This window comes from Struthio camelus, chromosome 2 (assembly GCF_040807025.1).
Source record: "Struthio camelus isolate bStrCam1 chromosome 2, bStrCam1.hap1, whole genome shotgun sequence".
NCBI classification, from domain to species: Eukaryota; Metazoa; Chordata; class Aves; order Struthioniformes; family Struthionidae; genus Struthio; species Struthio camelus.
This window is the reverse complement of record NC_090943.1, coordinates 148,011,407-148,036,505: the sequence shown is the minus strand read 5'-3', so window position 1 is coordinate 148,036,505 and position 25,099 is coordinate 148,011,407. Positions and strand designations below refer to the sequence as shown.

At 39.7% G+C, this 25,099-nt stretch overlaps 1 protein-coding gene across 9 annotated transcripts in view; it reads left to right on the top strand.

Annotated features, from left to right (window-relative positions):
- CPQ (carboxypeptidase Q) overlaps positions 1 to 25,099 on the top strand; it is a 168,828-nt gene that overhangs the window by 24,985 nt on the left and 118,744 nt on the right. For all 9 annotated transcript variants that reach the window (XR_011139272.1, XR_011139270.1, XR_011139271.1 and 6 more), the window contains exon 4: positions 9,808 to 10,015. Coding sequence is in view for 5 of the 9 variants with exons in the window: in XM_009675996.2 (XP_009674291.2) it covers positions 9,808 to 10,015 (208 nt within the window). In the remaining 4 variants the exon portion in view is untranslated. The remainder of the gene's footprint in view (positions 1 to 9,807; positions 10,016 to 25,099) is intronic.

Here is a 25,099-nt window from a genome sequence, read left to right as displayed (position 1 = left end):
AATGCAGAGTGACCTGGATTTCCAGAAGTCAACAGATGTTGAGAATGGTCACCACCTCATAGAAGTGGATTCATGGTTAACAAATGAGATTCAATGTTAGAAAGTGCTTGCTCTAGGGAGTTAACAAACTAGAGGTTTACCATATTTGGGCAGTGTCCTTGTCTCATTTCCAGTGTTTCAACATTCGCAAGACATACAGATATATATATAGAGAGAGAGAGAGAGCGAGAGAGAGACACTGCTGATTTCTGGTAGTACTGATTATATCCCAACAATTCTGAGGAAAATAGATATAATTGCTGCTTTGGGAATCCCATAATTGAGGAAAAGTAGTAGTTTAGCAGATGTTTGACCATAAAGTATCAAAGAATTCATATTTTTTGCATGTTTTTTTAAATGCGTTTTATTTTTCCTGATGGGTATCAGACCGTACCATTTCATTCTAAAGAATACTGACAAGTAAAATAAACCCCAGAGTTCAGCCTACCTAAATGTTTCCCCTAGAAAGGAGCATTCTTTGGATTCTATTTACTGTTTGCTGCAAAGAAACTGAAAAAATGTAAATAAAAGATGAAGTATTGACAGGCTTTTTCCCGATTTGTTTGTTAGAAGCGTGGGATTTTTTGTTTAACTATCAACATTTGATCCAGTCTTGCTCTTACAGAAGGTGGTGGGAGTTTTGCCACCTACATAGTATGAAAACGATTCCAGCCTGTTATTTAAAAAATGGCGACGATATGTGTCACAAAGCTGTTGAAGCGGTTGACGTTACTATAGGCTTCCAGTCCTTTAAGCCAGGGATGCCGCTAAAGTTAACGATCTGGCCCCAATCCTGGCTGCTGCTTTTTCCCCCAGCGTTGACGTTCCTTTTGTGTTTCTCAGTGGTGAAGTGAATTATGGAATTCCGCTACATTAACAAAAAAAGTTAATTTTAACGCTTATCCTTGAGTTGCCTGCATCTTGGAGGGACGCTGAGCTACAGGGGAAAGTGAGATCCTTTTGCAGGAAAGGACTTAGGTATGCACTTTCATTAGGGGCTTCAGTGCTAAGAATAGAGTAGAGAGAACTGTAAGCCTAAGCGAATAGCACAAGGCACATCCATCGTTCTGTCTGTAGTGGATCCCTATTTTCTGTGTGGAGGGAGCTATACATTCACATCATGAGATTATGAGCCTAAGCACTGGGTGGCTGGATTATTGTTTATTATTGTTTAGGCAGTGCTGTTTGCAAATATGATAATTATGCTACTGTTTTTCTTGCAACATTAAAGCTCACATCCATTAAGGATCTTAGACACCATGATGTTCAATGGCCTAGCATCTAGGTCACAATTTAGTCCAATGGGGTTTTAAAGATTTAAAGAGTAAGAGTATCTCTGTGATTTTGAGGGGAAGAGCATGGGTTCCAGCTGCTACTTTAATGAATATTCAAGTGTACTATATGGACTGACATCAGCTGAAAATTAAATTTTCCAGGCTTGACCCTTTTCAATGTCACTAAGGCTAGACTGGTTATCTTGAGGAGAAGTCCAGGCTTAAGTTCAGGCTTCGTACCTCAGACTAGATGGAGGCAGGATTTGAACGTGTTTTTTTGCAGGCGTGGGAAATGCTTGCAGAGGTAGGTTTTAAGGGTAATGCTACCTTCACTCACAGAGCAAAACCTGAAATGGCTGGCATGTTGATACTCTAAGAAGGGAACGATTACCCTTCGTATTTCCTGCTGACTTCCCTGGGCACCTGCGCACTCAGAAACTGACTTTGCTGTGTGCCATCTTTGGGTGCCTGATTATCCCCACAGGTTATATAGCAAACCTGTGTCCCATTCAGGGCTGTGCCTGGCAGAATCAGATACTGTGGTGCTAAAGTACAGCCCAGGGCTTTGTGCTGGGCATCAAGTCCAACCCCCTTGCTGCTAGTGTTTATTGCTGCACAATAGGCTACAGTTTTTTTAAACCAAACCGCTTTAATGAGATCCAGTACTTGTTGGGAATTGTAAGCAATATTTCCAGAAATGTGACCATTTTATAGTGTTTATTTTTCTCTATGTTTCTCTTAAAGAACTGTATAATATATTTAGTCCCTGTGCTATCCATCAGAGCTGAATAGCCTCATCTCCTTTTGGATAACTCTCTTATGTAATTTTAGTTTCATGAAGTAATTTTTTTTTGCTGTTCCACAGAGTGGGTGAGGTCACATTTTCCAAAAGCATATTCAGCTTTACAAAATCTCTCTTTCTGATAAAAGCCCTCCTCTTAGTTTCCCAGTCTCCCCTAAAATATTAACTTTTTTCTTCATATTATATTTAATTTCAATACATATTGATATATGTTGATTGAGAAAAGATCTTTCTAGGTGTTAAATTAGAATATTTTAAATTAGATGTTAAATTAGGAATATTTTAAATTTTCAGTACATGCTAATAGCTTTTAAAGGAGAAAAACTGTAATGGTTTGAATCTTTCATCAGCTTCAGCCTCACACCAGCCTTAATTTGATGAGTTTCGTTATGAACCCAGACTTTAAGTTAGTTTTTCTGAAAATCTTGTTGAATTCTGTGGGACTTCTGGGCAAAGCTGAACTAATTTCTAGAGAGAGCTGGAAAGTAATATGTTTTTAAAAATACTAAAAAATGTGACAAATGCTAGCTCTTATTCATACTTGTTCATAGCCTGTGATTTTAGAGGTTAATTGTGCAGAGGGAGATAAGCAGGTACTTCCACTGCAGATTCGTTGTGCATTGGAAGCTATTCCATTAGGAAGCATTTGCATAAACGCATTGGTAAGTGACAACCCCTTGTAAACCTTTATTTTCTCAGGAAGTCTGAGAAAGTCTTTGAGACATTTTATAGGATAAGCTTAACCACCCTAGACCCTGAGTGCTGCTGCAAAATAGCTTTCCTTTAGCTTGCTTTAGAAAATGCACCGAAGCAGAGTTCCCCTGCTTTTCCTTCTGTGCTGCTGAAAGTGCACACAAGAAAGATGTTCAGTTATTTTATTTTATTAAAGCACAAACCCACCAGTCTGGAGCAGAGTCCTGTTGGTGGCAGTGGCATAAACATAGGAAGAAGAAACACTCCCAGTCTTAGCAAGAGATTGGAATTTAAGATGAAGTTCAAGGTTCGAAGAGATAAGACACAAACTGAGGGGAAAAATGTTTTCCAGGCTAACTTTAGAGGATGCTAAGCCTAAACAATATATCAAGGCAGGTCCCTAACCTTACTTATTTTTCAAGAATAAATTTGCCTTTCCCTCTACTCCCCAAAGCCTCTTTTCTTTGACCTGTCCTAGGAACTTCCTTTCTTCCCTACCTCCAAGCATATATATCTTCCCTCTTGCTGTTGAATATTTCATTTCCTTACATCCCCACCCAGAAGCATCGGTCTTGGCACATGCTCAAGTGCTGTGCAGGGTGCTGTAGCATGTGGAGGGAGCCAGCTCCAAGATTGCCATTTTTATCCAAGAACAGCACATCCCAGCTGACGAGTTGTAGCTTATATGCAACTGTTTCCTATAGTCCATGCAAAAAAATTCTAGAATCTCTGTAACTCCATGAAAATATTGCATATTGTGCAAATATGCAAAAATAGAAAGTGCATGTGGGCCATTTCTGAAAGAAGCAGAAGCGTGGAACTTTCATCTTGGGGAGCTGCTGGACGGGAAGGGGAGATGGCCAAGTCTGAAGGACAGCTGGATTAGCCAGACTAAATTCGGAAGAGCTTGCTCCTTCTACCTGCTTGTATCCACGGTTGGCCTGGAATGCCATATAACATCTTGTGGCATCTTCCTGGTAAAATTAGCTTTGTGGAAGAGCTGAGATGGAAATGGAGAAATCTGAGAGACAGTGGCAGCCATGCAGTAGGCAAGAAACAGGGAAACAAGAGAGTCCTATGTCAGTGTTCTGCAGGGCAGCTCCTCGCATTGCTCTCATGGTGTGTTGCTGCTCCTACTCTTTCTTCATCTTCTTCCTACCATGAGGAAGCTTCTTAATTTCCCAGTGCTGGTTTCTGGCCCTCTTCTGATGAAAAGGATGGAGCAACCCTCTGCCTACTCTTTGCCTCTTGCTGTCATGACGGCAGAAGCAGGGGGCATCTCAGATGTGCTCTTTCCCAGTTTCAGAATTATCGCCAGTACCAGAGCAAGTAGATATGTCTTTGACTTTGTGTGCTGGTATTTCAGGCAATATTTTATGTGTAGGGAGCTAAATTTTAAAATACCTAACACACAGGGAAGTTTAGTGGAGACTTAGCTTTCCAACTTTGTTATGTCTAGATGTAGAAATAAGGGTTTTTTATTGTTTCAAGTAAGAATTGCTTTGCCCGTCAGATTATTTATTTGCCAATGGTAGCTCCTGTAGGCATGGATCATCAGCATTGCTGTTCCATAGTGTGATTTGTAAGAGAAATCATAATTCTCATGTTAGCACAGTGTGAAGTAGATGAAGTTTTGGAAGGTTTGTAGGGTGGAGTTGTTCACTTGCTGTTGCGCAAAAATTTATTGCCAAATTAAGGATGGCTGCGGTTGTTTTCATAACTAAATCTCCAAGGGACTGTTTCGGTTCAAGTGGATAACAAAAATGAGATGGAGGGGAAAAAAAGGAAAAGAGTAAGATTGGTCTTAATCCAACACAATTAGACAGTGTGCAAATGATCTCTTTCTGGCCTTGTTAAATTCTTCTTAAACGTAGCTTTTGATTGTAACTGACTAGGTTGAATTTGTATATATGTAAAAGCTGAGTGCTTGCAGGAACATAGTAAATAAAAACCAGCAGAGACTTGGTCTCCAAATCTCCAGAATTCCTGATACTCGACATGGGAAAGTCTTACTATGTCTTGCCCTGGTGTGGCCAAAACCAGCAACAGTATTCTATATGAGATTTCCCTTGTGAATTTCCAGCTGAATTCGCCTGCTTTTCTTAGTGTTCTCTGAAACCTATTAGTAAGACAGATAGATATGTAACTCCAGCTACTAATATGTTTTAAATATTTGGGCCCACTGTTGAATGGGGCGGGTGCCCTCGTAACGAAGGATACAGAGAAGGCAGAGTTGCTGAATGCCTTCTTTGCTTCAGTCTTTACTGCTAAGGCCAGCCCTCAGGAATTCCAGACCCTAGGGACAAGAGAGAAAGTCTGGAGAAAGGAAGACCCTCCCTTGATCGAGGAGGATCAGGTTAGAGACCTTTTGTCCAAACTTGACATCCACAAATCCATGGGCCCCGATGGGATGCATCCACGAGTGCTGAGGGAGCTGGCAGACGTCATTGCTAGGCCACTCTCCATCATCTTGGAAAGGACATGGAGATGCGGAGAGGTGCCCGAGGCCTGGAAGAAAGCCAATGTCACGCCAGTCTTCAGAAAGGGCGAGGAGGAGGAGCCAGGAAACTACAGGCCTGTCAGCCTCACCTCCCTCCCTGGAAAGGGGATGCAACAGCTCCTCCTGGATGCCATCACTCCAAGCATGTGGAGGACAAGAAGGTGATCAGGAGTAGTCAGCACGGATTCACCAAGGGGAAATCATGCTTGACCAATCTGATAGCCTTCTGTGAAGGGATGACTGGCTGGGTAGATGAGGGCAGAGCAGTGGATGTTGTCTCCCTGGACTTCAGCAAGGCTTTGGACACTGTCTCCCATCACATCCTCACCGGCAAGCTCAGGAAGTGTGGGCGAGACGAGTGGGCAGCGAGGTGGATTGAGAACTGGCTAGATGGCAGAGTTCAGAGGGTTGCGGTCAGTGGTGCAGAGTCCAGTTGGAGGCCTGTAGCTAGCGGTGTCCCCCAGGGGTCAGTACTGGGACCAGTCTTGTTCAATGTATTCATCGATGACCTGGAGGAAGGGACAGAGTGCACCCTCAGCAAGTTTGGGAAACCTGGTGGACAACAAGTTAAGCATAGGCCAGCAATGTACCTTTGTGGCCAAGAAGGCCAACGGTATCCTGGGGTGCATGAGGAAGTGTTGCCAGCAGGTGGAGGGAGGTGATCCTGCCCCTCTCCTCAGCCCTGGGGAGGCCTCCCCTGGAGTGCTGTGTCCAGTTCTGGGCTCCCCACTGCAAGAGAGACATGGAGCTCCTGGAGTGAGTCCAGTGAAGGGCTACAAAGATGATGAAGGGACTGGAGCATCTCTCCTATGAGGCAAGGCTGAGAGAGCTGGGCCTGTTTTAGCCTGGAGAAGAGAAGACTGAGAGGCGATCTCATCAATGTGTACAAGTATCTGAAGGGGGGATGTCGAGAGGATGGGGCCCGACTCTTCTCTGTGGTGCCCAGTGACAGGACGAGAGGCAACGGGCCCAAACTGAAGCACAGGCAGTTCCATCTGAACGTGAGGAAAAACTTCTTTCCTGTGAGGGTGACAGAGCACTGGACCAGGTTGCCCCGAGAGGTAGTGGAGTCTCCTTTGCTGGAGATATTCAAAACCCGCCTGGACGCGATCCTGGGCAATGTGCTCTAGGTGACCCTGCTTGAGCAGAGGTGTTGGACTAGATGATCTCCAGAGGTCCCTTCCAACCTCAACCGTTCTGTGATTCTGTGTGATTCTGTGATTTGGTGCATCTTAATCTTGTGGAGAATAAATTATCTTTCGGGGAATTCCCTTTAAACTAATCTACTGCTAGTGTGATTGCTGGCAAGTAAGCAGGTGCTGGGAGGTGACTCTCCAGATAGACAGACAGAATTGTTCACACCAAGAATCAGACTTCTGATGTATGATAACACTGCAGACAGCTGATTTACAGGCAGTTTTTTTCTTTTTTTTTTTTGGTTTTGGACTTTCCATAGCTATTAAAGAGTAGCTGTAGTCAATTTTGCCTTCATTCTGCCTATGAAGGATTTTAAACTTTGCTAATGTGTACTGTACCATTTATTTCAATTGTTAGTATGATTGTCAAAGTTGTGGCGTAGCCAAGTGTTTAGATAGAAATGCGCATTATCTGTGTACAGAAGGCTTCATAATGCTGATTTTGCTGGTAATTGAAAGTTGTCTGCTTGTTCCCACCATTAACTCCTTTCCTCTACCCTAATTCTCAAAAATGACTTGGTACAATTTACTATTTAATATAAAAAATGAGATGAAACACATAGCATTAAATAAGTTCTTTTGCTTATTGGCTGAACTCAACAATACTATAATGTTTCACATGGCAAGAACAAGTATACGGTCTTCAGCTTTATGTGCTCGGCCTAATTTAAGTTCTTAATTTTGTCTTCTATGCTTAATGCTCTTTACATAGCTAATTCCTAAAATGCTCCATATTAATTCCTTGGACTGCGTGGGTTATAATCTTTATATCTTGCCTAAGTACGCAGGCAATTCAGCTGCCTCCTTGCTTGGGTGTTTGAAATGATCCCATTCTGTAACACACAGCCAAATTCTGGATCAGATAATGATAGGAGTAAGAACTAGATAGAACATCTTTAGACGTAAAAAGGAGAGCCATGAGGCACTAAGTTGTTAGGAGATGTTAGGGGCAGAGTTTGATTAATTAACTAAAAGGTTCAGTAAGGTAAGCCATTCCCCATTAAAAAAAAAAATCCAATCTCCTTTACGATAAGCAATTGGACTTTTTGTTTCATTTCTGCTTTTGCACAGGAGGTCTTAGTGTGGTATGTGTGTGTTCAGGTATTTATTTAAAATAAGCATTCCTCCTTTCACTTTAATAGATGAGACTGAAATGGTATGAAGTGGGACTAAAGTGCAAATGAGACATTGAATTAGTCAGAAGTTACACAAGTTTTGTTTTATTACAGAAAGCACTGTAATTGATGCCTTATATATCTCATGCTGCCTTTAAGTTAAACATGCAGAGGGAACCTTTGTTTTGTTTTGTCAACTGATTGCTTTATTTAGCTTATTTGGGAACACTCAAAAACAGAGATACTGAGTTTGCAGCTCTGCATTCTTTCTCTTAGTCGTAATTCCCATAAAGCTCACTGTGCAAAGTAACTCCTGATGCCTGCCTTCTAGGGGGCTCATAAAAACGTACTTTTCCATATTTTTTCTTGAGGATTATAGACAGTTGCTAGCTGTCTATAGCATTCTTTAAAAAGCATCCAGAATTGGTGGTTTTTCATTAAAGCAGTAAAGCAATATCAGAAGCAGTCAGACTCCTTGCAATCGCTAATACAATGTATGTCAGTCCAGTGCTTGCTAGAAAATCCAAGTGGAGCATTGGAGTGAGCTAGTCTCAGAAGCTAATATGAAATATGGAGTGCAGTGTCAGCCTACTGAGACCTTGACTTTTATTGTGGAAAATGGAATTTTACAGATGCCTGGCTTTATTTCCAGTGGCATAGTTCCGTACGCCAAACAGTCCTGTCACTGGGATGTGCCTTAGATAGATAGTCGAACCAGTAGTTCATTAGCAGCGCTTGGAGTCTGTTAACACACTCACGTACCTGCCAGTAGTAGCATAGTAAAATTTGAAGGTGATCTCTTCTGGTTTGGTCTTCTGTGACTATTTTTATAAGGCTAAAAATCTGAATGGTTGTTCAGTTAAAATTTTTACACCTCTCACACTAGTACTGTAGCTAAAACTCATGTGTCTTGTAGCGGTAGTACGGAGTTTCTTGTTCTCTTAGCGATGCACTCTTAAGAAAACAGCCTTTTTCTGTATGAAACAGTTTCTTTGAGTTTTGAAGTATACTGTAGTTTGATCTTAAAGAAGCCATGAGCCTAGATACACTGATGCTGGGTGAGATTATCTTCCTTTTTTTCCTGTCAGTTCTTCTCATATATTACAATCTCAAATACAAGTTTAAAATCTTCTCTAAATAATTATTTTAATGTTTTCACTGACATATTTTGTGGCTTTTAGGTGAAATGTGCAACACTAAAATTTCAGGCATCCATTACTACTTCTATATTTAGAGGAAAAGTCTTAGCCTGTGTTGTTCAACAGTTTCCACTTATCTTTGTAACCAATCAGCAAAATTAGATTTTAAGCATAGTGGTCATTTTAATGAATTATTTTTTCTCAAAAGCTGTGAAATGTAGCTCTTAAATTAATGTTTTATAAAGTTAGAAGCTTTTTCTGGCTTTAGGAAAAACTAGTTATCTATAAATTCCTTTGTTTTTCCAGAAAGACAACATAGCAATTTAAAACTATTCCAACTATTAAAAACAAACAGCTGGGTGGGATCTAATTTACGACGAGCAAATATTTTTCCAAAAGTACCTGCCTGTGTTCTCTGTATCATCATTGGAAAAGGATGGATCCCTAGGAAAGCCCCCAGAAGGAGATACAATAAAACTGTAGTCTCCTGAATTAAATACAAAGTTTTTTTGACTTAGAAGCATACTGTAAAATTTTTTTGAAACCGTAAAACCTTCATTTCATTTCATTTATGAATTAAATCATTTTGTATGTGTTTCAGTCTAAAAATATGTGCTTTCACTTGTCTGATGTTAGGTTAAGTTGTTTAGCAACATATCAAAACAATTACATGAAAAGATTACTATCTTTTTTTTATTAATCCCATAGGCAGCTTTTCCAAATGTTTTTGTGCTGTAAATGATTGCAGTCAAGCATTTGAAATACATTTAGAGAACAGCATTCCCCTGTGTATCCTCCTTGCCCACCAAGTTATGTTCTACGACCAACCTGAGAGGATGGTTTACAGAACTGTGTGTATTCATTTCAGGGTGTTTTTGCAGCTATTTTGTACCAATCTCTGATGAAGCATTTCACACAGTCTATCTTTTCCAGTAAGAAAAGGTCTAATTTCCTCTATTCTCTACAGTCCATGCGTTTCTGTCAGGGTAAAACTGGCTTTAGGAGGGTTATGTTAAACTCTGTAACGCCACTGAAATACTTTCTTTCAGGAATTATGGCAGAAGTCATAGTGGTAGCCTCTTTTGATGAACTCCACAGAAGAGCTCAAGAGGCCAAGGGGAAGATTGTTGTCTACAACCAACCTTTCATCACTTACGGTGAAACCGTGCGATACAGATCACAGGGAGCAGTGGAAGCTGCTAAAGTTGGAGCAGTGGCATCCCTTATTAGATCCATTGCTTCTTTTTCTATTCATAGGTAAGCATTTTTCTCTTTTCTTCCTATGACTCACATTTCAGCCTTTAGTTTTTGTGTCATTTGTGGGCAGGCGTTTTTGTTCTTTACAGCTTATGCATTGCCAGTTGCGAGTGGGTGTTTAGTTCTGAAGCTGCTGGCTGCACATTGTTTTCCCAGTGCTTTGTTATTCTTTCAAAGTGTTTTCATTTGTGTTTCTGATCTGAAATTTGTGTGGCTTTTTTCTTTTAAAGAAATTCCTGCATTCTCAAGGCTACCATAATTTCTGAGGTCAACGAAAATCACATGTTTTTGGAGACAACATATATCAGACCAATAGTGATGATATGAACTTGTCATTCTATATGTTGGAGTAGAATGTAGGTGACTGTTTTTGCCATAATGGTCATTTTCCTAGCGCTAAGCTGATTAGTACTAGATGAAGCAGTAATCTGCTTTGAACATAATCATTCTGAACACTTTAGAAGTAAGGTCTGCATAAGTCTTACTCTGCCTTTTAAATAAGGTAGGTTGAAACCATGGTTTCTTAAAAATGTATGTTTAGATCTCCTAGTGCTTTACTTACTTTTCATATCGTATGTAGTTTTATATTACAGAAGTGAGCTTTTTTAGTTTTCTGATTGGTAACAAACCTTATTTTATCTAGTGATTTTTTTCCAACTGAGAAAGCTTACACTGCTGAAAAAGATAAGTTGAGGCATAGAGAGAAAAGACATATGGAGAAGAGCCAAGGCATAAAGTAAAAGGGTGACAAGTACATACCATCTTTTAACATAGCTTTTTAACAAATTTGACATGGTTGTTGGTCAGCTAAAAGCCTGCGGTAAGCTTTGTGTGGTGGCCTGCTGGCTGAGATGAGAGTTCAGGTAATGCATGCTCACGCCTCAGAGCTGGACTGAGTACCGTGGGTGAGATGGACCCCTCTCCCTGTCCGCGTTCCTGAACTTGAGTTGTAGTCTGAGTAGGAGCCTGCCTGGCTGTAGCCAACTGAGTAGCAAGGGCTTTAAGTGATAAGAGAGACAAACTTGACTGCTTAAACTGTGGTAATAAAGCCTCGTACATAAAAGAGAATTAAAAGGGTACATGAAGTTTATAAAAGTAAGAGGCACTATTGTTCGTAACATCATTCTCTTTTTGGATGGCTTATTTTCAGGGCAACACAGACCATTTATTCCTCCCCATAGTTGCCCAGTAACTCTTACCCAAAGAAAAAGCATTAGCTGTAGCTAATCTGACACTGATTGTGTGCCGCAGCGTCAACTGGGATCTTGTCTCCTGTTTGGATAATACCATGGTTTCTTTTTTAATATGTGCTCCTACATTTTTTTTTCTAGAGAAGTCTAGGCTGAGAAGTTGGAAGGGGTGGTATGGCTTTGAGTTGTGCTTCAGTCTGGGATTGGGAAGTGGCTGGGACAGGCACTTGAATGCACACTTGATTCCACCATTTCAGATGGAACATGCACTGTGGTCACATCTCAACAGTACAAGAAGTGTGCAAGCGTCACCATTTGTGATGCTTTAAGAAGTCTGAGAAATACAGTACTGTCAGTTATATCAGGTCATGTGCAGAGGCCAGCTCTGCTGCCAGTGTTGTTGCTTGAAAGCATTTTTTGGTTAATTCTTGTTCTTTATTCCCCTAAAGAGGGAAAGACTGCCTATTTAAAATGCTTTCTCAAAAATTATAATATTATAGTAATACTGTATGATATAATTATGTAATTATAATTATACTATTCACAACTATATTAGCGTATTTCTTGATGAAGTGTCAATGCAACCTGTTTTTCCTTGTGAGGGAAGTGCTACAAATGTAGCAAGGTTTACAATGTATTTTCTAATATTTATACTGTTCTAGTAAGCTAAATAATAATGAATAGAGAGTAGAATATGTTTCAGAATTTTTTTGAAAAATATTGCATTTTCAAAATAGTCTTATTTGGTGTCATCAACGAATATGGCAGTCTAAAATCTGGCAATCACCTGAAAAGCATAAGCTGATCTGAACGCTGATCTATCCAGTCTTTACTTCTGGTGCTCTGCAGAGGTGTTCATTTGAAAGCTGCTTTTTATATCTTCTGTTTGCCAGACTATTTATGGAAGTTCATTCTAACATGTAGCGGAAGATTTAGAGACGAGGAGCAGAGGTGGAGACTGAAGGTAGTAAAGCCTGTTTATTAAGTCTGGGTACTGGCATTACAGTTATTTCAGAATTAAATGAAAAGAGAGGAGAAATAGATGCCAAACGCACGTTTGTTTAGAGGTACTGAATCCTTAATCTAGGATAGGAGCCGAGTTGTCATTCCCAAAAGTAATTTCAAATTTAGATACTGCCAGGAAGTGGGTTTTTTTTTTGAAAAATGTCCTTTCTGTCCTTTCTTTGTTTACCTTCATAAAGGGTTTTTTATGTGGGGTGAGGGATCGATTAGTCTAATTTTTGCTACAGTAAGGGAGATATTCAGATCCAGTCTGTCACTTTGGCCACTCTGAGATGCCCACCTCTGACTGTCTTGTCCTTAGCAGAAAACAGGTGGTTCTGTAGCCAGGATGGATTCTCTTGTCTCCATCCCTTCTCCTGTTTTCTCTTAATCACCAGCTGTATGTCTCCTTGTCTGTCCTACTGATGGGCTCTGCTGTATGGACTCTGCTGGGTGTGGTGCCTTGTGGCAGTCCCTCTCTGGAGCACTGTTGTTAAAGTTCCATTGCCTTTTTGATTGATTGATGGAAAATATGGCGTCGCTGCAAGGAGCAGCATGTTAGAAAAGCAAGAGATGAAAGGTAATGAGCCAATGAAAGACTTCTAAGCATTTGAAGGAAAGTCTTGCATTCTTGCAATTTGTATGACGCTATTTTGTTAACCAGAACCTTTACTTTTTGGGCCTCTGTGTTTATGTCTGCACATATGTGTGAGTGACTGATAATGGGATTATGGCAGCTTTCCAAAACATCCTGGAAACGTATTAGTCTGTACACAGGAAAATACCCTCCTTCTGATTATGGAATCGTAGAATCATAGAATATTTAATTCGTGGTAGAAGGGATCTCTGGAGGTCATGCTGCTCAGTCCCGCTTTCTGCAGGTGAATAAAGAGTGGAACTTCACAATTTTCCCTGAACTGTATCTATTTTTTCATATTGCAGTCCCTTTTGTATGGGGCATGTTGCTTATTCTGTTTGCTGCAAATTAAATTAGCTAGAATAATGGAAGCTACTTTATGGTGCAATTTCTAAGTGATCTTGCAACATGGATAGTACTGATGGGTTAAAACCAGGTACTTTACAGTGGATTAACCTTTTAAGCTTGTTAACGGCTGGTTATTAAAGGTTACTGACGAGATAGAATGGGTAAAATCCCAGCGTGAATTCCGTCAGTGTTCTCTTGCTGGCAGCATGCTGGCTGTTCCTTGTTCCAGAGATGGCAAGCACTTGCTACGTTGTCAGGGGCAAAAACTGTGGACCTTGAAGGGAACCTCTGAGCAGAGATTGTGGGCAGCCTGCTTTTCTTTACAGTGTAGTACCACGGCCATGGAGTGAATGCAACAGCCTGGGGACTTGGGCATCCTAGTTCTGAATAAGGGAGAGAAAGGATGAATTTGAATATACTTTGGAAAAAATATTGCTGTGTTTATATTAGGGCTGTTTGTTTGGTGACAATAGAGGACTTGATGAATTTTTGTTTAATGTCTAGGATTGGATTAGTTATTTAGGACAGAGATGGTAAGTGAATAGGAAGTAAAATTACCAACAGTTATCTCCCTTTGCCATAGAAGAGATGACAGTAGCTACGTGAGGTCTGTGTTACCATGCGGTGTAGCGATCCTTTCTCCTTAGGAGAGATCCTCGAATTATCTCCATGTTAGAATCTGATTATCATCTTGCTTCTGTACTTGTACTGTAAAAGTGAGGGGTTTTTTTTGTTTTTTTTTTTTACTTAGGGGAAAGTCACTGTAACAGGTAGGTAATTTTCCCTGGCCTTCACCCAAATGGTGTGTTTATGACAGTCTTTTTCCCAGTAACAACTTTTTGAAACATTGACAGTTTGGTAGTGAAAACATTTAAATCTGGATGTTCAGAGTCAAGAGTAACATTTTTTTTTTTTAATGAACCTTCTCAAATAACAAATACTATTGTAATCAGTCAGCAGTATCCTAGTACTTGGCTTTCTGGAAAAATCAGCATATTAACCTCTTTTGCTTTAATAACTTGACTGTGCTGTGATTAACAGTTTTGTACAAGTATAAACATGGAATAAACATTTTTTTTTACTTCCCATCTGCAAGATCTTTAGAACATTTTATAGCTAAAAAGTATCCTTCAGCTGCTGAAGTGATCCAGTAATATTTATCCTGTGGTGAATGTACTTTTATCAACTGAAAACTGCAAGAAAACCCTTCTGTTTCTTGGAAACAACAGTTTAGATAAAGTCATAACACCATGTCTTGTAATAATAACCCCTTAAAGAGCACTAGAAGGAGGCAAAGTTGAGTGTTTTTCAAAAATTCAAAAAGAAAGTTCCCCAAGATTCAGAGATAAATGCCAAGAGCCCTTGGGTTTTTTTTCTTTTTCTTTTTTCTTTTTCTTTCTCCAATATATAAGTAATCAAACTGGGAACATGCTATATTGCAAGGCCAAAACAGACGAAGTAGTACTCTGGAGACTGTTAACAAGGGCATGTACTCGGTCAAGTTCTTCCCAAAATTTTCTTTGGCTGAATTCAGCAACTTGTATTTATCTGAAAGAAGCAATTCCTGCACTTTCTCTCCCCTTCTTCAAGCTACATGTAGCCAAGGCACAATATCTCCTTGTGAAGTTCTAGTAACTCTAATGAAAAGCTTTGTTTGGATGAATGCTGAATTTGTGAGCGGCACTGTGCAACTCAAGATTTATGGTAGAGGTAGACCCAGCCTCTTCTGCCTGTTCTACTGTGTTTTCCGAAATCTGAAATGGTGTAGTATTTTTGGTAGCATTTCTTTTATTTTTATTTGTTTCTCTAGCAAAGAGATGCATCTGGCCTTCAAAGTGCATACTTTACAGTGCTTTCTCCTCTGGCTGTGATGTGAGCGCTGGAGGCATCTTTCCTTCCTGTCCTGCCCCTCCTTGCACTGCGAATGCCAATATACCTAATTTTTTGCAGGTATTTTAGGATTCTTTCTCCGTATGACCAGTTGTTGCCCTGCTTGAAAGCTGCCAGTCCTGTGCTCTTGCCTCATGCCTTGCCATACAGGAAGAGCGCTATTGCACCAATGTGAAGCTGTGTTTCAGCTAGGGAGCCCTGCTGAGAGGGCCCGGGCTAAGATTTGAGTCCAGTCTGCTTGAGCGGTATAGGTAGGTAGGGTCTTAGTGTCTGTACAGCTCTGCACGCGCACGGCCTCACTGAGCGGGCCCTGTCATCTCCTCCATGTATCTATCGCCTGTGAGTCAAGCAGGTGGGACAGGTTGCTTTGCAATAGGAAGTTGCCCCTGTTGCCCTGTAAACGGCCTGGACCACCAGGTATTATTTTCTGCTGAAAAATTCAAACCTGTGTGTAAATTTCTAAAACTTAACCTACGTTATAAAATAATTTCAGGAACTCTTCAGCTAACAATTTTTACTTGCTTCTTTCATTTTAAGTATTTAAAAAACAAGGTAGGTGCTGTAAACAAACAAAGCTCTGGTAGCACAGAACAGGAGTTAGATTTGTCATCACTTTCGCTTCAGTAACACCGTCTGTTGTAGCATGGCACTTGTCATCCAAACTGCTTTTCAGCTAAGGAAATAATAGTTTTCCTTGGGCGTTTGAGTTTAGCTGAGATTGTTCATTGCTTCTGGCACCTGTTGAGAGGAAAAGAGTGAAATTGTTTTATATATACAAAATGAGGTAGGATTTGTAAGTTTTTGCATCACTTCCCTTTGATCTCCCAGTGCTCACAGCCCCCCTTTTCTGATGTACCTACGATATCCTGGTATCAGCATTGTCTGCTGGGCTGCTGAAATGGCACTGGCACAGCTGGCCACATAAACATGTTCAGTCTCCATGTGTGTGAGCTCTGAGTACCTGGATCCTTCTGGAGTTTGGTTCCCCCTCTCAGCGCAGTATCGGTTCAGGAGTTTCCCGTTACTCTAGCCTTTGGCCTGTTAAACTGATGTAGTATATAAGTTAGTTTCCTGCTGTTCTATTCAGTTCTCTCAATTTTTCTTGCCTTCTAATTAAGCTAGCTGTGGGCTCTCAAGTCTGCCTAAGGGGGATACATTTTAACCCATCTGTGAGCCTGCATCCTTGTCCTTTGGTTAATGAAATAATCTTATGTCTCTTTTTCTTAGGATTAGGGGAAAAAATACATTGCTTGTCTGAACTTTTTCCTCTTCTATTTGCAAATCATATGTACACCTTTAAAAACAAAAATCCTTATGTAAGAACTGATTTTTCCATCTGACTGCTGACTAAAATAAACATCACTTTTACATAAAGCTGCAATTAAAGATTTATAGTGTTAGGCGCAACAACTGAGACTGAACACATGTTAGCAGTTGGGACAAGCTAGGTGCAGCAAAAAATTGTTCATAGGAAACATTTCAATGAGAGGATGCCCTAAGGCAATATCCTATGGCAATAGGATGCAGATACTTTTTTTTTTTTTCCTACTAAGGATCCAGGAAACAAGAATAAACCCGTGTTTGTGGTATAACAAGGAGAAATGAGAACATACAATTTTTTGTAAATCACTGTTGAGCTTGTGAAAGATTCCAGTTATGCTTGGTAGCACTGTGCATGTTCTCTTGCTTCCCCTTAGAGAATATGTGGTGTACTATGGTAGAGAATATGTGGTGTACTATGGGATTTATTTTCTTTCTCTCCATTTACGGGCTTTCTTTCCAGGAGGTCAGTATATTGCTTATCGATTCATTAATTTTTACTTTGCTCCCTATATTCCCTGAAGGCCAGAATGCCAGACTCCGTTCTGCAAAGCAGTCTTTTGCTCGCTTTTGGGAAAAATCCTGACTATCAGCAACATAACTTAGATGTCCTTAGGAGAAAACCTACCAGCACTTTAGGAATTGATTATGTTGTTGATGAATTGATCATATCATGTTATTTCAGGTAACTTCACAATGATGAGAAATGAGGTTCCTTAAGTCCTAATCTTTTCTTGGCTTTGGCCAAACTTTTTGTAATTTTTTTCCCTTTTAACAGTGTGACTTTGTTTTTTCCAGTATGCAGGATTTGAAGTGGCGTATGAAACCTTGGGTAGTTTCCCACATCTGGCATATTTGTTTTTTTACAGGAGTCAGTAAAATGTTGACATGACTGACAAGTGTTCTGTCTACTCCCCCTGTAGTTTGGGCTGCTTCTGTTCAGGGATACATTCTTGTGATAGGGAAGATTTTCATCCAATCAGTATGCAGTAATATAATGTGTCCTTCTACTTTGGTAGAGGCAGGTAAGAGGCTGGTAAAATCTATTTGTATATGTATCTGTTATCCAGAAATATGCTATGAGGATAATGGTCCTTTTGGAGTCCAGCTTCCTCACCAGTAGCATCACAAGGCAAACCTTTATTAACGTAGTACTCAAGTTCTTTATTTTCATTTGGCTCACACCCCCACCCTCCCCCCCAACACTGCTGGCTCCTACGTTTTGTTGATGGTTAGATGGCCACCCGTATCGTGAGCAACATAAGTTAACTCTGATCTTATTCAGTTACTGTGAACATCCGCTGACTGGATTTGATAATATTCTAGGATTAGTAAGATTTAAAGGAACAGTTTTATTCTGCCTTTGAATTACTGGTTCCTGTATATAAGAATGTTGAGCTTATAAAACTGCCAAGTCTTGGGTTTCTGGTAGTGAACTTTAAGAAGTTACAGCTGTGATTGCTGTGGGTTAAGCACAGGAAATTTTAGCAGTTTTCTGTGATTTCCTGTTACTTTAACCCTAATCAGCTCTGGCATTCTTCTGTGCTGTCGGACCCTTTTGGGTAGCTATGAGTATCTGTGCCTATGAAAACTCTATTAGCTACTTTAGCACCACCCAATAGGACCATAATATCTTTATCCATCAATTGCAGGTCCTGTTTTACTGTTCTTTGCATTATTCAGTTGTCTTTCTTGATTAAACTGACAATAAGTGTCTCACCGGTATGTGAAGACTGTAAATTTAGAGGATTAAAAAAACATAATAGTGAAAATACAGTTAAAGATTCCAAAAGGAGATGTGAGTAGTACAGTGCCAACGAATTATTTTCACAAGGGGAGTATTTCTTTCCAACTGCTGATAAGATTTTAGAAGCATGTGAAATGCATCCTAATTCTCCATACTTTTTCTGTGTATGTGCAGCAGCGAGGATTTTATCTGGAGTGGTTCTCTCCAAAGCACATGAGCACATGGCTCTGGACAATTGAAGGAGATGAAATTGTACCAGAATGGTTGTACCAGAATGGTGCAGAATTGGTGTTTGGGGTACCCTCACCTAATGCTCTCCTTTTTATTATTTTATTTTTTAAAGTAATAGACTAAAGACTATGTTTCTTGGTGTGTTCTAGGCTTAGCTCCATTAATTCCAAAGTGCATTGTAACTCACTTTTTGATTTTGGTGCAGGCAATGTTGAAACAGTCTATATGGAGGTCTACACTATAGATTTGCCTGCCTACCCAATTATAACTGGTTTTCCAATTTGTACTTTTCCATTCAGTATGGTTTCCTCTTCCTGTTCTACTTACGATACTTCTTCTAAATCTATTTTGTGTTGTTCTCGATCTGATGATATTAGTAAAAATTACCCACGTATTACAGATCAATTTTACTAGGAATATTTTAAAATTTTATTCATGAAACATCTTGTATGTGCTGTAACACATCTGAAGTAATCTGCTCAAACTTTACTGCTAATTTCCAAAAGTGAACACAAATTTAATTAGAGACTGTGGGTGGATCTGCATATTTCAAAATCTGATGCGTACAACAAAATGTTTTATTTTGAGGAGTAACCTTTTACTTATGTCATATAAAACAAACAAGCAAACAAATATAGGTGCCATTTGTTGAGTGTGCTTCACATGATAGTCAACTGTTAGCATCCACAGTCTCACTGCTTTATGTACCAGGCATGCAGAGAATTTGGAAATGCTAATTCCTCATTGTATTTGGCCTTTTTTGTTCAGACATGTGAGCAAACATATTATTTGCTGAAATGTGTTGTGATTTTCCTTTACAAGAGTTCTTGTATTGTTTTCCAGGGGTTAGATTTCATGTCTCTGTTTTTACTATTTCTTCCACTTCCCACAGTCTTACTTGTGGGTTGTCCATATGGTAGGATATTTCTGTGTTATTTCATTAAAAGGTAGTCTTGCCCTGTATATTAGCTCTAATATAATTTGTCAGGCATTTCAGTATGATCGAATAGACCTGTGTGTATGACCAAGATCCATAGTTATGGGAGACAAAATTTGATAGCCAACAGTAATAGTGTGCTCTTCCCTGGAAAAGTAATGTTTTGTGCCTCATACATGTGACTGTTTCAAATACTGTAATCCTTTTTCTCTGGCCTCGATTCCCCCCCGCCCCCCTCCAGCTTTATTGTCCCCTTCAGATCCAATTAGTCACCTGAGCCTCTCTCTCATTGTGTCCATCTCGTTGCATCAACTGCTAATTCCTTGGTCTTGCCTTCAGGGTAAGGCTAAATGGTGAAAATCCTTCTCCATCTGGTTTATTAAATGAGAGGTGCCGACTCCTGCTTCTGCACTGCCAGAGATGCCAACTTGGATTACTTGCATGTTGTCTTCTCCTTCAGGCACCTTATACTTTCTCTCGTGCTGTTCCTATAGATAGGAGGATGGTGCAAACCTAAAGCTGAAACTTGTTCTCTTCTAACGTTCCTGTTTAACACTGACCTTTGGTATGATATTTATAGATCATTCCCATATGTCACTAGCTAGGTAGGTGATGATATGTGGCTTCTGTTAGCTCTTTGATCATTGTCTTGTTTCCTAGTCACTCACGGCAGTATTTCTGCATTGGCTGTCTAACATGAATGTTGCAAATATGCTGAAACAGAAAGCTGCCATCTTTGGTATGTTTCTTTTCATTATTATTATGCAAGGTTCAGCTTTGGCTGCAGTTCCTGCATACCTCTTTGTTACTGGATTTCTAATCTACTGTGATCACAAAAGGAGAACATTTGTAGATTTTCTGGCATGTTGTTGCTAAGAACAAGAAACAGAAAGGAACCACGAGGTTTCTGATGAATGATTTTTATTTGGATTTCATGACATGAATTTGCAGGTGTCAGTGAAGCACACAAAGGTGTGACTCTGTAAAGTGACTCTGTACCATTTAGCTCTAGAATATCCAGATCGATTCTAGGCCCTTGTGCTTAGGGCAACAAAGGAGATGCTTTTGTCAGCTGGGGGAGAATGATCGTGTGAATTAAAACTAGGGCCTCTGAAGCTGCATTCATCACTCTGCAATTGTGTCCCTGGGGGAACTGTAGTAGCTCGATGTAATTTCTCTCTTTGCCTGTTTGCAAACAGATGTATTTTGTTGGAATGTTAATTTAGTGTAACATTTGTCCATTGCTTGCTGTAAAGAAGACATCATTAAAAGTAGACTTTTCTAAACTGTGATTAGGTAGCAAATAGGAGATTCTGCAATAATGTCTATGTACCAAAAGGAACAATAGTATTATTTCATAACAGTGGGTGGGCCCACTGCTGGTAAATAATCCACCAATGGTAAGTATTCGTGTTTTTATTATAAAATGCACTTTGTGCGATTGTTAATCTCTGTTAAATTGAAATTCAAGGATGATTTAACCGAGATCTGTCAGAGGGATATCTGGCAGCAGGTGAATGGCAGAGAACAGTACAAATCATTACCCTGGCATATTTTATGTTCAAATGGAAATATTTTAAAGCAACTGGTTGCCTGTAGCCCAAAGGAAAAATGTTTTCATTTCTCTTTGGCTATAGAGGTCAACTGAGTAAAAATTTACCATGAAAGACATGAAGCTGCTGGAAACAGCGTGAAGGAGCTGGAATTTCATAAAAGCGCAAGGCGTATTCATAGTAACAACTCTTTATCTTCGAGAAGAACATGTCAAGTCTAGAACTTAGGTCCTGGGGGTCAGGTATGATTTTACGAAAAGTCTGATTTGGTAAGAGAGAACTCACAGGAACAAGGAAAGGGAGATTTTAGTTGTTCTTCTATAGTCTGTGTATTGCCTTTTCAGTGAGTACGTTGTGGCTGGTATAGAAATTTCTTTGAGGAGAGTCTGTTTGTCTGTGTCTCTGTATCTCTCCCTGCAGTCTCCAAAGAAGGCAGTAACAACTTTGAGGGCTTCCACATTTGGACTTTCAGGTAATGCTTGTCTGTGAACATAGTCAAAGAAAAGAAAGGAGAGTGTGATTTGTTCCTCTGAGCGTCTGCCCCATAATGCATATGAATTGAAACAGCTAGTGTAATCAGTCATGTATTTAGTACCAAATTTAAAAAAAAGAACAGTTTGAAATGCTTAGATCAGTATCAACTCATCATGCTTAGCTGTTTATGTGTCCAAACAGGAGATGTTATGTAGAATGTGGATGTTGTTACTCTCAAGAAGGTCTAGCTGAGTAATGAAAACCTAATGGCTTTTCAAAGCAGTCAGTTCAGCTTGGTATGCTTTGGACAGCTGTTGGACGTTAGAAAAAGCATCTGTGAAACTTGAAGGGGTATTTAGTCTGAGTATGTTTTTGGCTAAGAAATTCTTATCAGAAGTGTGCTATTTTTTCCACCTCCACCCAAGTTCTTCAGAAAGGTGTTACAGCGTTAGCAGGGAGCAGAACAGAGCAGGAGAGGTTTGGAACCAGTCTGGCTGTCAGCGTTGCAGAAGGATGCTCCCGCATGATCAGTCTCCCCCAAAATAATTCAGTGTTGACAAATCAGGAATTTTCAAGGACGAAGATGTTTTATCACAGTCTTTGCAACCAGTCCACTCAGTGGTTTCAAAGCTCTGGTTTTGAGGTGACAGGAAGAAGTGATAGTATATGACTTGCTCTTTCCCATGGATCGCATCAGCTATCAACTATTTATTTCAGACGAGCTGTTCAGGGGTTAAGTTATGGATTGAGTAGGAGTTTTGTTTATGGATGGCCACCTAATGCTGGTATATCAGTATGTGGGCTACATCAAAAGATTCATCTGCAGTTCAGTGAACCTTTATGTTCCTGTAGATGAAAATATTAAAAGCCCACTTTGGGGGCTGGGTACAAAGGTCTTGCAAGTTGCAAGTGATCTTGGGGCTGCACTTAGAGAACAACTGCTTTAAACTACATAATGAATACTTGTAAACCACATATATTCAGGGTTACTCTGTAGAATTCAGTGTTTGTTTACAGGCAAACTAGAAATGAAACAAATACTATTTCTAGTGAATAATTTAAGTAATGCCATTATGCTTATGCATAAGTGTAGTACAGAGTATTTTACAATTTTAGCTTGACAGCTGAAACTGAATTCTGTGAGTATTAGCTTGTAAAACACATTTGTGCTTCTAAAATTATATGCTACGCTTCTAAACAGATAGAGTTTTTAACAGATTTTCTGTTTATATTACTCATGAAGTTCTATATGTAGTCTCAGTGTTAAGATGAGTCATTAACAATCAGTTACTTTTTTTTTCTTTTGATAGTGGCTTTGTTTCTTTAGGGAGTACAAATCATCCCTATTTAGCATTGAACACTGGGAAGAAAATTCCCACTTTTTATTCTGCTGCTGTCTTGCAGTGTTGCACTAGGCAGGCTTTAGTGTTTTCTTACCTTGAGTTTTAAGGCAGTACTTCATTTCTGGTGTGTGCACAAGTGTATGAATGCAAGCGCTTCACTGCATGCTCTCTCATGGAAGCTTTCTGAGTGGAGGAATGACACCAACACAGACAAGTGGAGAGGAAGCCGAGAAGTCCATGGTCCCTTAGACAGCTCTGTTGTGCTGGAGCTACCAGAGGTGAGCCAGGAGAGCTGCGATGTTCCCGTAGCTGTCACTCACAGAGTAGTCTGGAGTCTCTTAGCATCCCTAAATCCAGTTCACTTTCTCTACCACTGTGATTCTTCTGATATGACTGGTTGTGTATGTCTTGGTTAAAGTCCAAAAGCATGATGTGTATTTAAGTTTACTTGCAGACTACAAAGGCTGTGATCATTACTGCACATTCTGACAAAAACCTCCAGCCTGCTGCCTTTTTATTCCACAGCGTTCTCCTCCGCAACATGGGTAAACTAAAGAAGTGGAAAGAAAATTGTATCGTTTTAGGCAGTCTCTTTTCCAACAGAGACTATCCTAGACATTCTTAGCAAATATTACAAAAATGCATAAAATGTAAGAGAAGGATTGAGACTAACTTTTTTCTTTCCTCTTCAGTAAGTGGTGAAGGAATCAACGTATTGCCTAGATTGAAAAAGGAAGAGAACAAATCTTCAAACAATAAACAAAATAATATGAATATATAGTGTACACCAAAAAGCTTAATAAGCTTGATATCTAAAAGAAAACAGTATGAAAGTGTTGCCATTTCACAACAATTCTTTTCCTTTTGAGGAAGGAAAATGACCTGAGTTCCCAAGAGCTAAACATTTTTATTGGGAAACCCCAACGTTCTTTTCATCCAAGCAAGTGCTGTGTGTTGGGTATTCTTCGCGTGCATGCCCAAAAAACAGCAGCACAGGAAGATGCTGAAAATTCAGGATGCTGTTCAGCTTGGAGAAGATAACGCTCAGGGGAGATCTTACCAATGTTTATAAATACCTGATGGGAGGGTGTCAAGAGGATGAGGCCAGACTCTTCTCGGTGGTACATAGTGAAAGGATGATAGGCAGTGGGCAAAAACTGAAACACAGGAAAATCCACCTGAACACAAGAAAACAATTCTTTACTGTGAGGGCAGTTGAACGCTGGCATGTTGCCCAGAGAGGCTGTGGACTTGCCCTGCTAGGAGATCTTCAAAACCCAACTGGACACAGTGCTGGACAACCGGCTGTAGGTGACCTTGCTTTAGCAGGGGGAATGGACCAAATGATCTTCAGAGATGCCCTGCAACCTCAACCATTCTGTGATTCTTCTGTTTCTCTGAATTGATTCAGTCATTCTCATAATGACAGCTTGTACTGGATAAACTTCTTTTTTGCCTGACACTCTTCATTTACCAGGCACAACACAAATTGTGGGGAGAGGAGCTGTTCAGATGAAGTATGTGGCTACAGGGAGATTTCGTATTTTGTCTGATTTAGATGATGAAGCCTTCAGGAGAATCTTACCATAGTCAACAAATACAACTGGGGAGAGGATTCTCATGCTTAGCATGGCATTTTGCCATTATGCTCAGGATTTATTCTTAATTTTGAGACATTCATATAACATTGTAATAAGCTTTGGCTTATTGCCAAAGAGAACTTTTCCATTTACAGTGAATTTCAAATTTGAGACACTGAAAAAGTGTTTATCTGTAATTTTAGCGTGATAGCTAGACTCACCTGAGTTTTGAAAATAAAAGTTTATCACTTTATTGGAGAACGAGTTTCTCAAATCAGTGTAATACAACATTAGAGGAAGTATCCTTATCACTTAAACATTTAGATTATTTCATTCTACATTGTATGAATGATGTTCTATAATATGTGAACTACAGAGGAAAATATAGTAATCAAGTCATGTCAAAATAGTTGCTTTCATGTGGCACTACTAAAATCTGCTATCTGAAATTAGTGGTATCCCCTCTGTATTATTTGTATTAAAATACTTTTTGTTCTCTTGCTTTATTTTTTTTAATGAATAGAGAATGTTTTGTACTTTATTCCATGTTACATCAAAAAAGAATTTAATATGCTATAGAAAATAAATATATGGAAGTAAAAGAAACATTTATGTAGTGAAGATGTTTTAATGTTTCTTTACTGTGAGGGGTCTCGCTCAGATGAGTGTCTTGCAGTAGCTCTTCATCTACTCACTGCCTGAGGCAGGATCTGGTCAGGTCCTTTGTTCTTTGTCCTCATATCCCTTCAAGAAATCATTTTTTAAAGCCTATTTTTTGCTTCCACTGAAGTTAATGGAAGATTTGCCACTGATTTTCGGTGGAGTCAGAGTT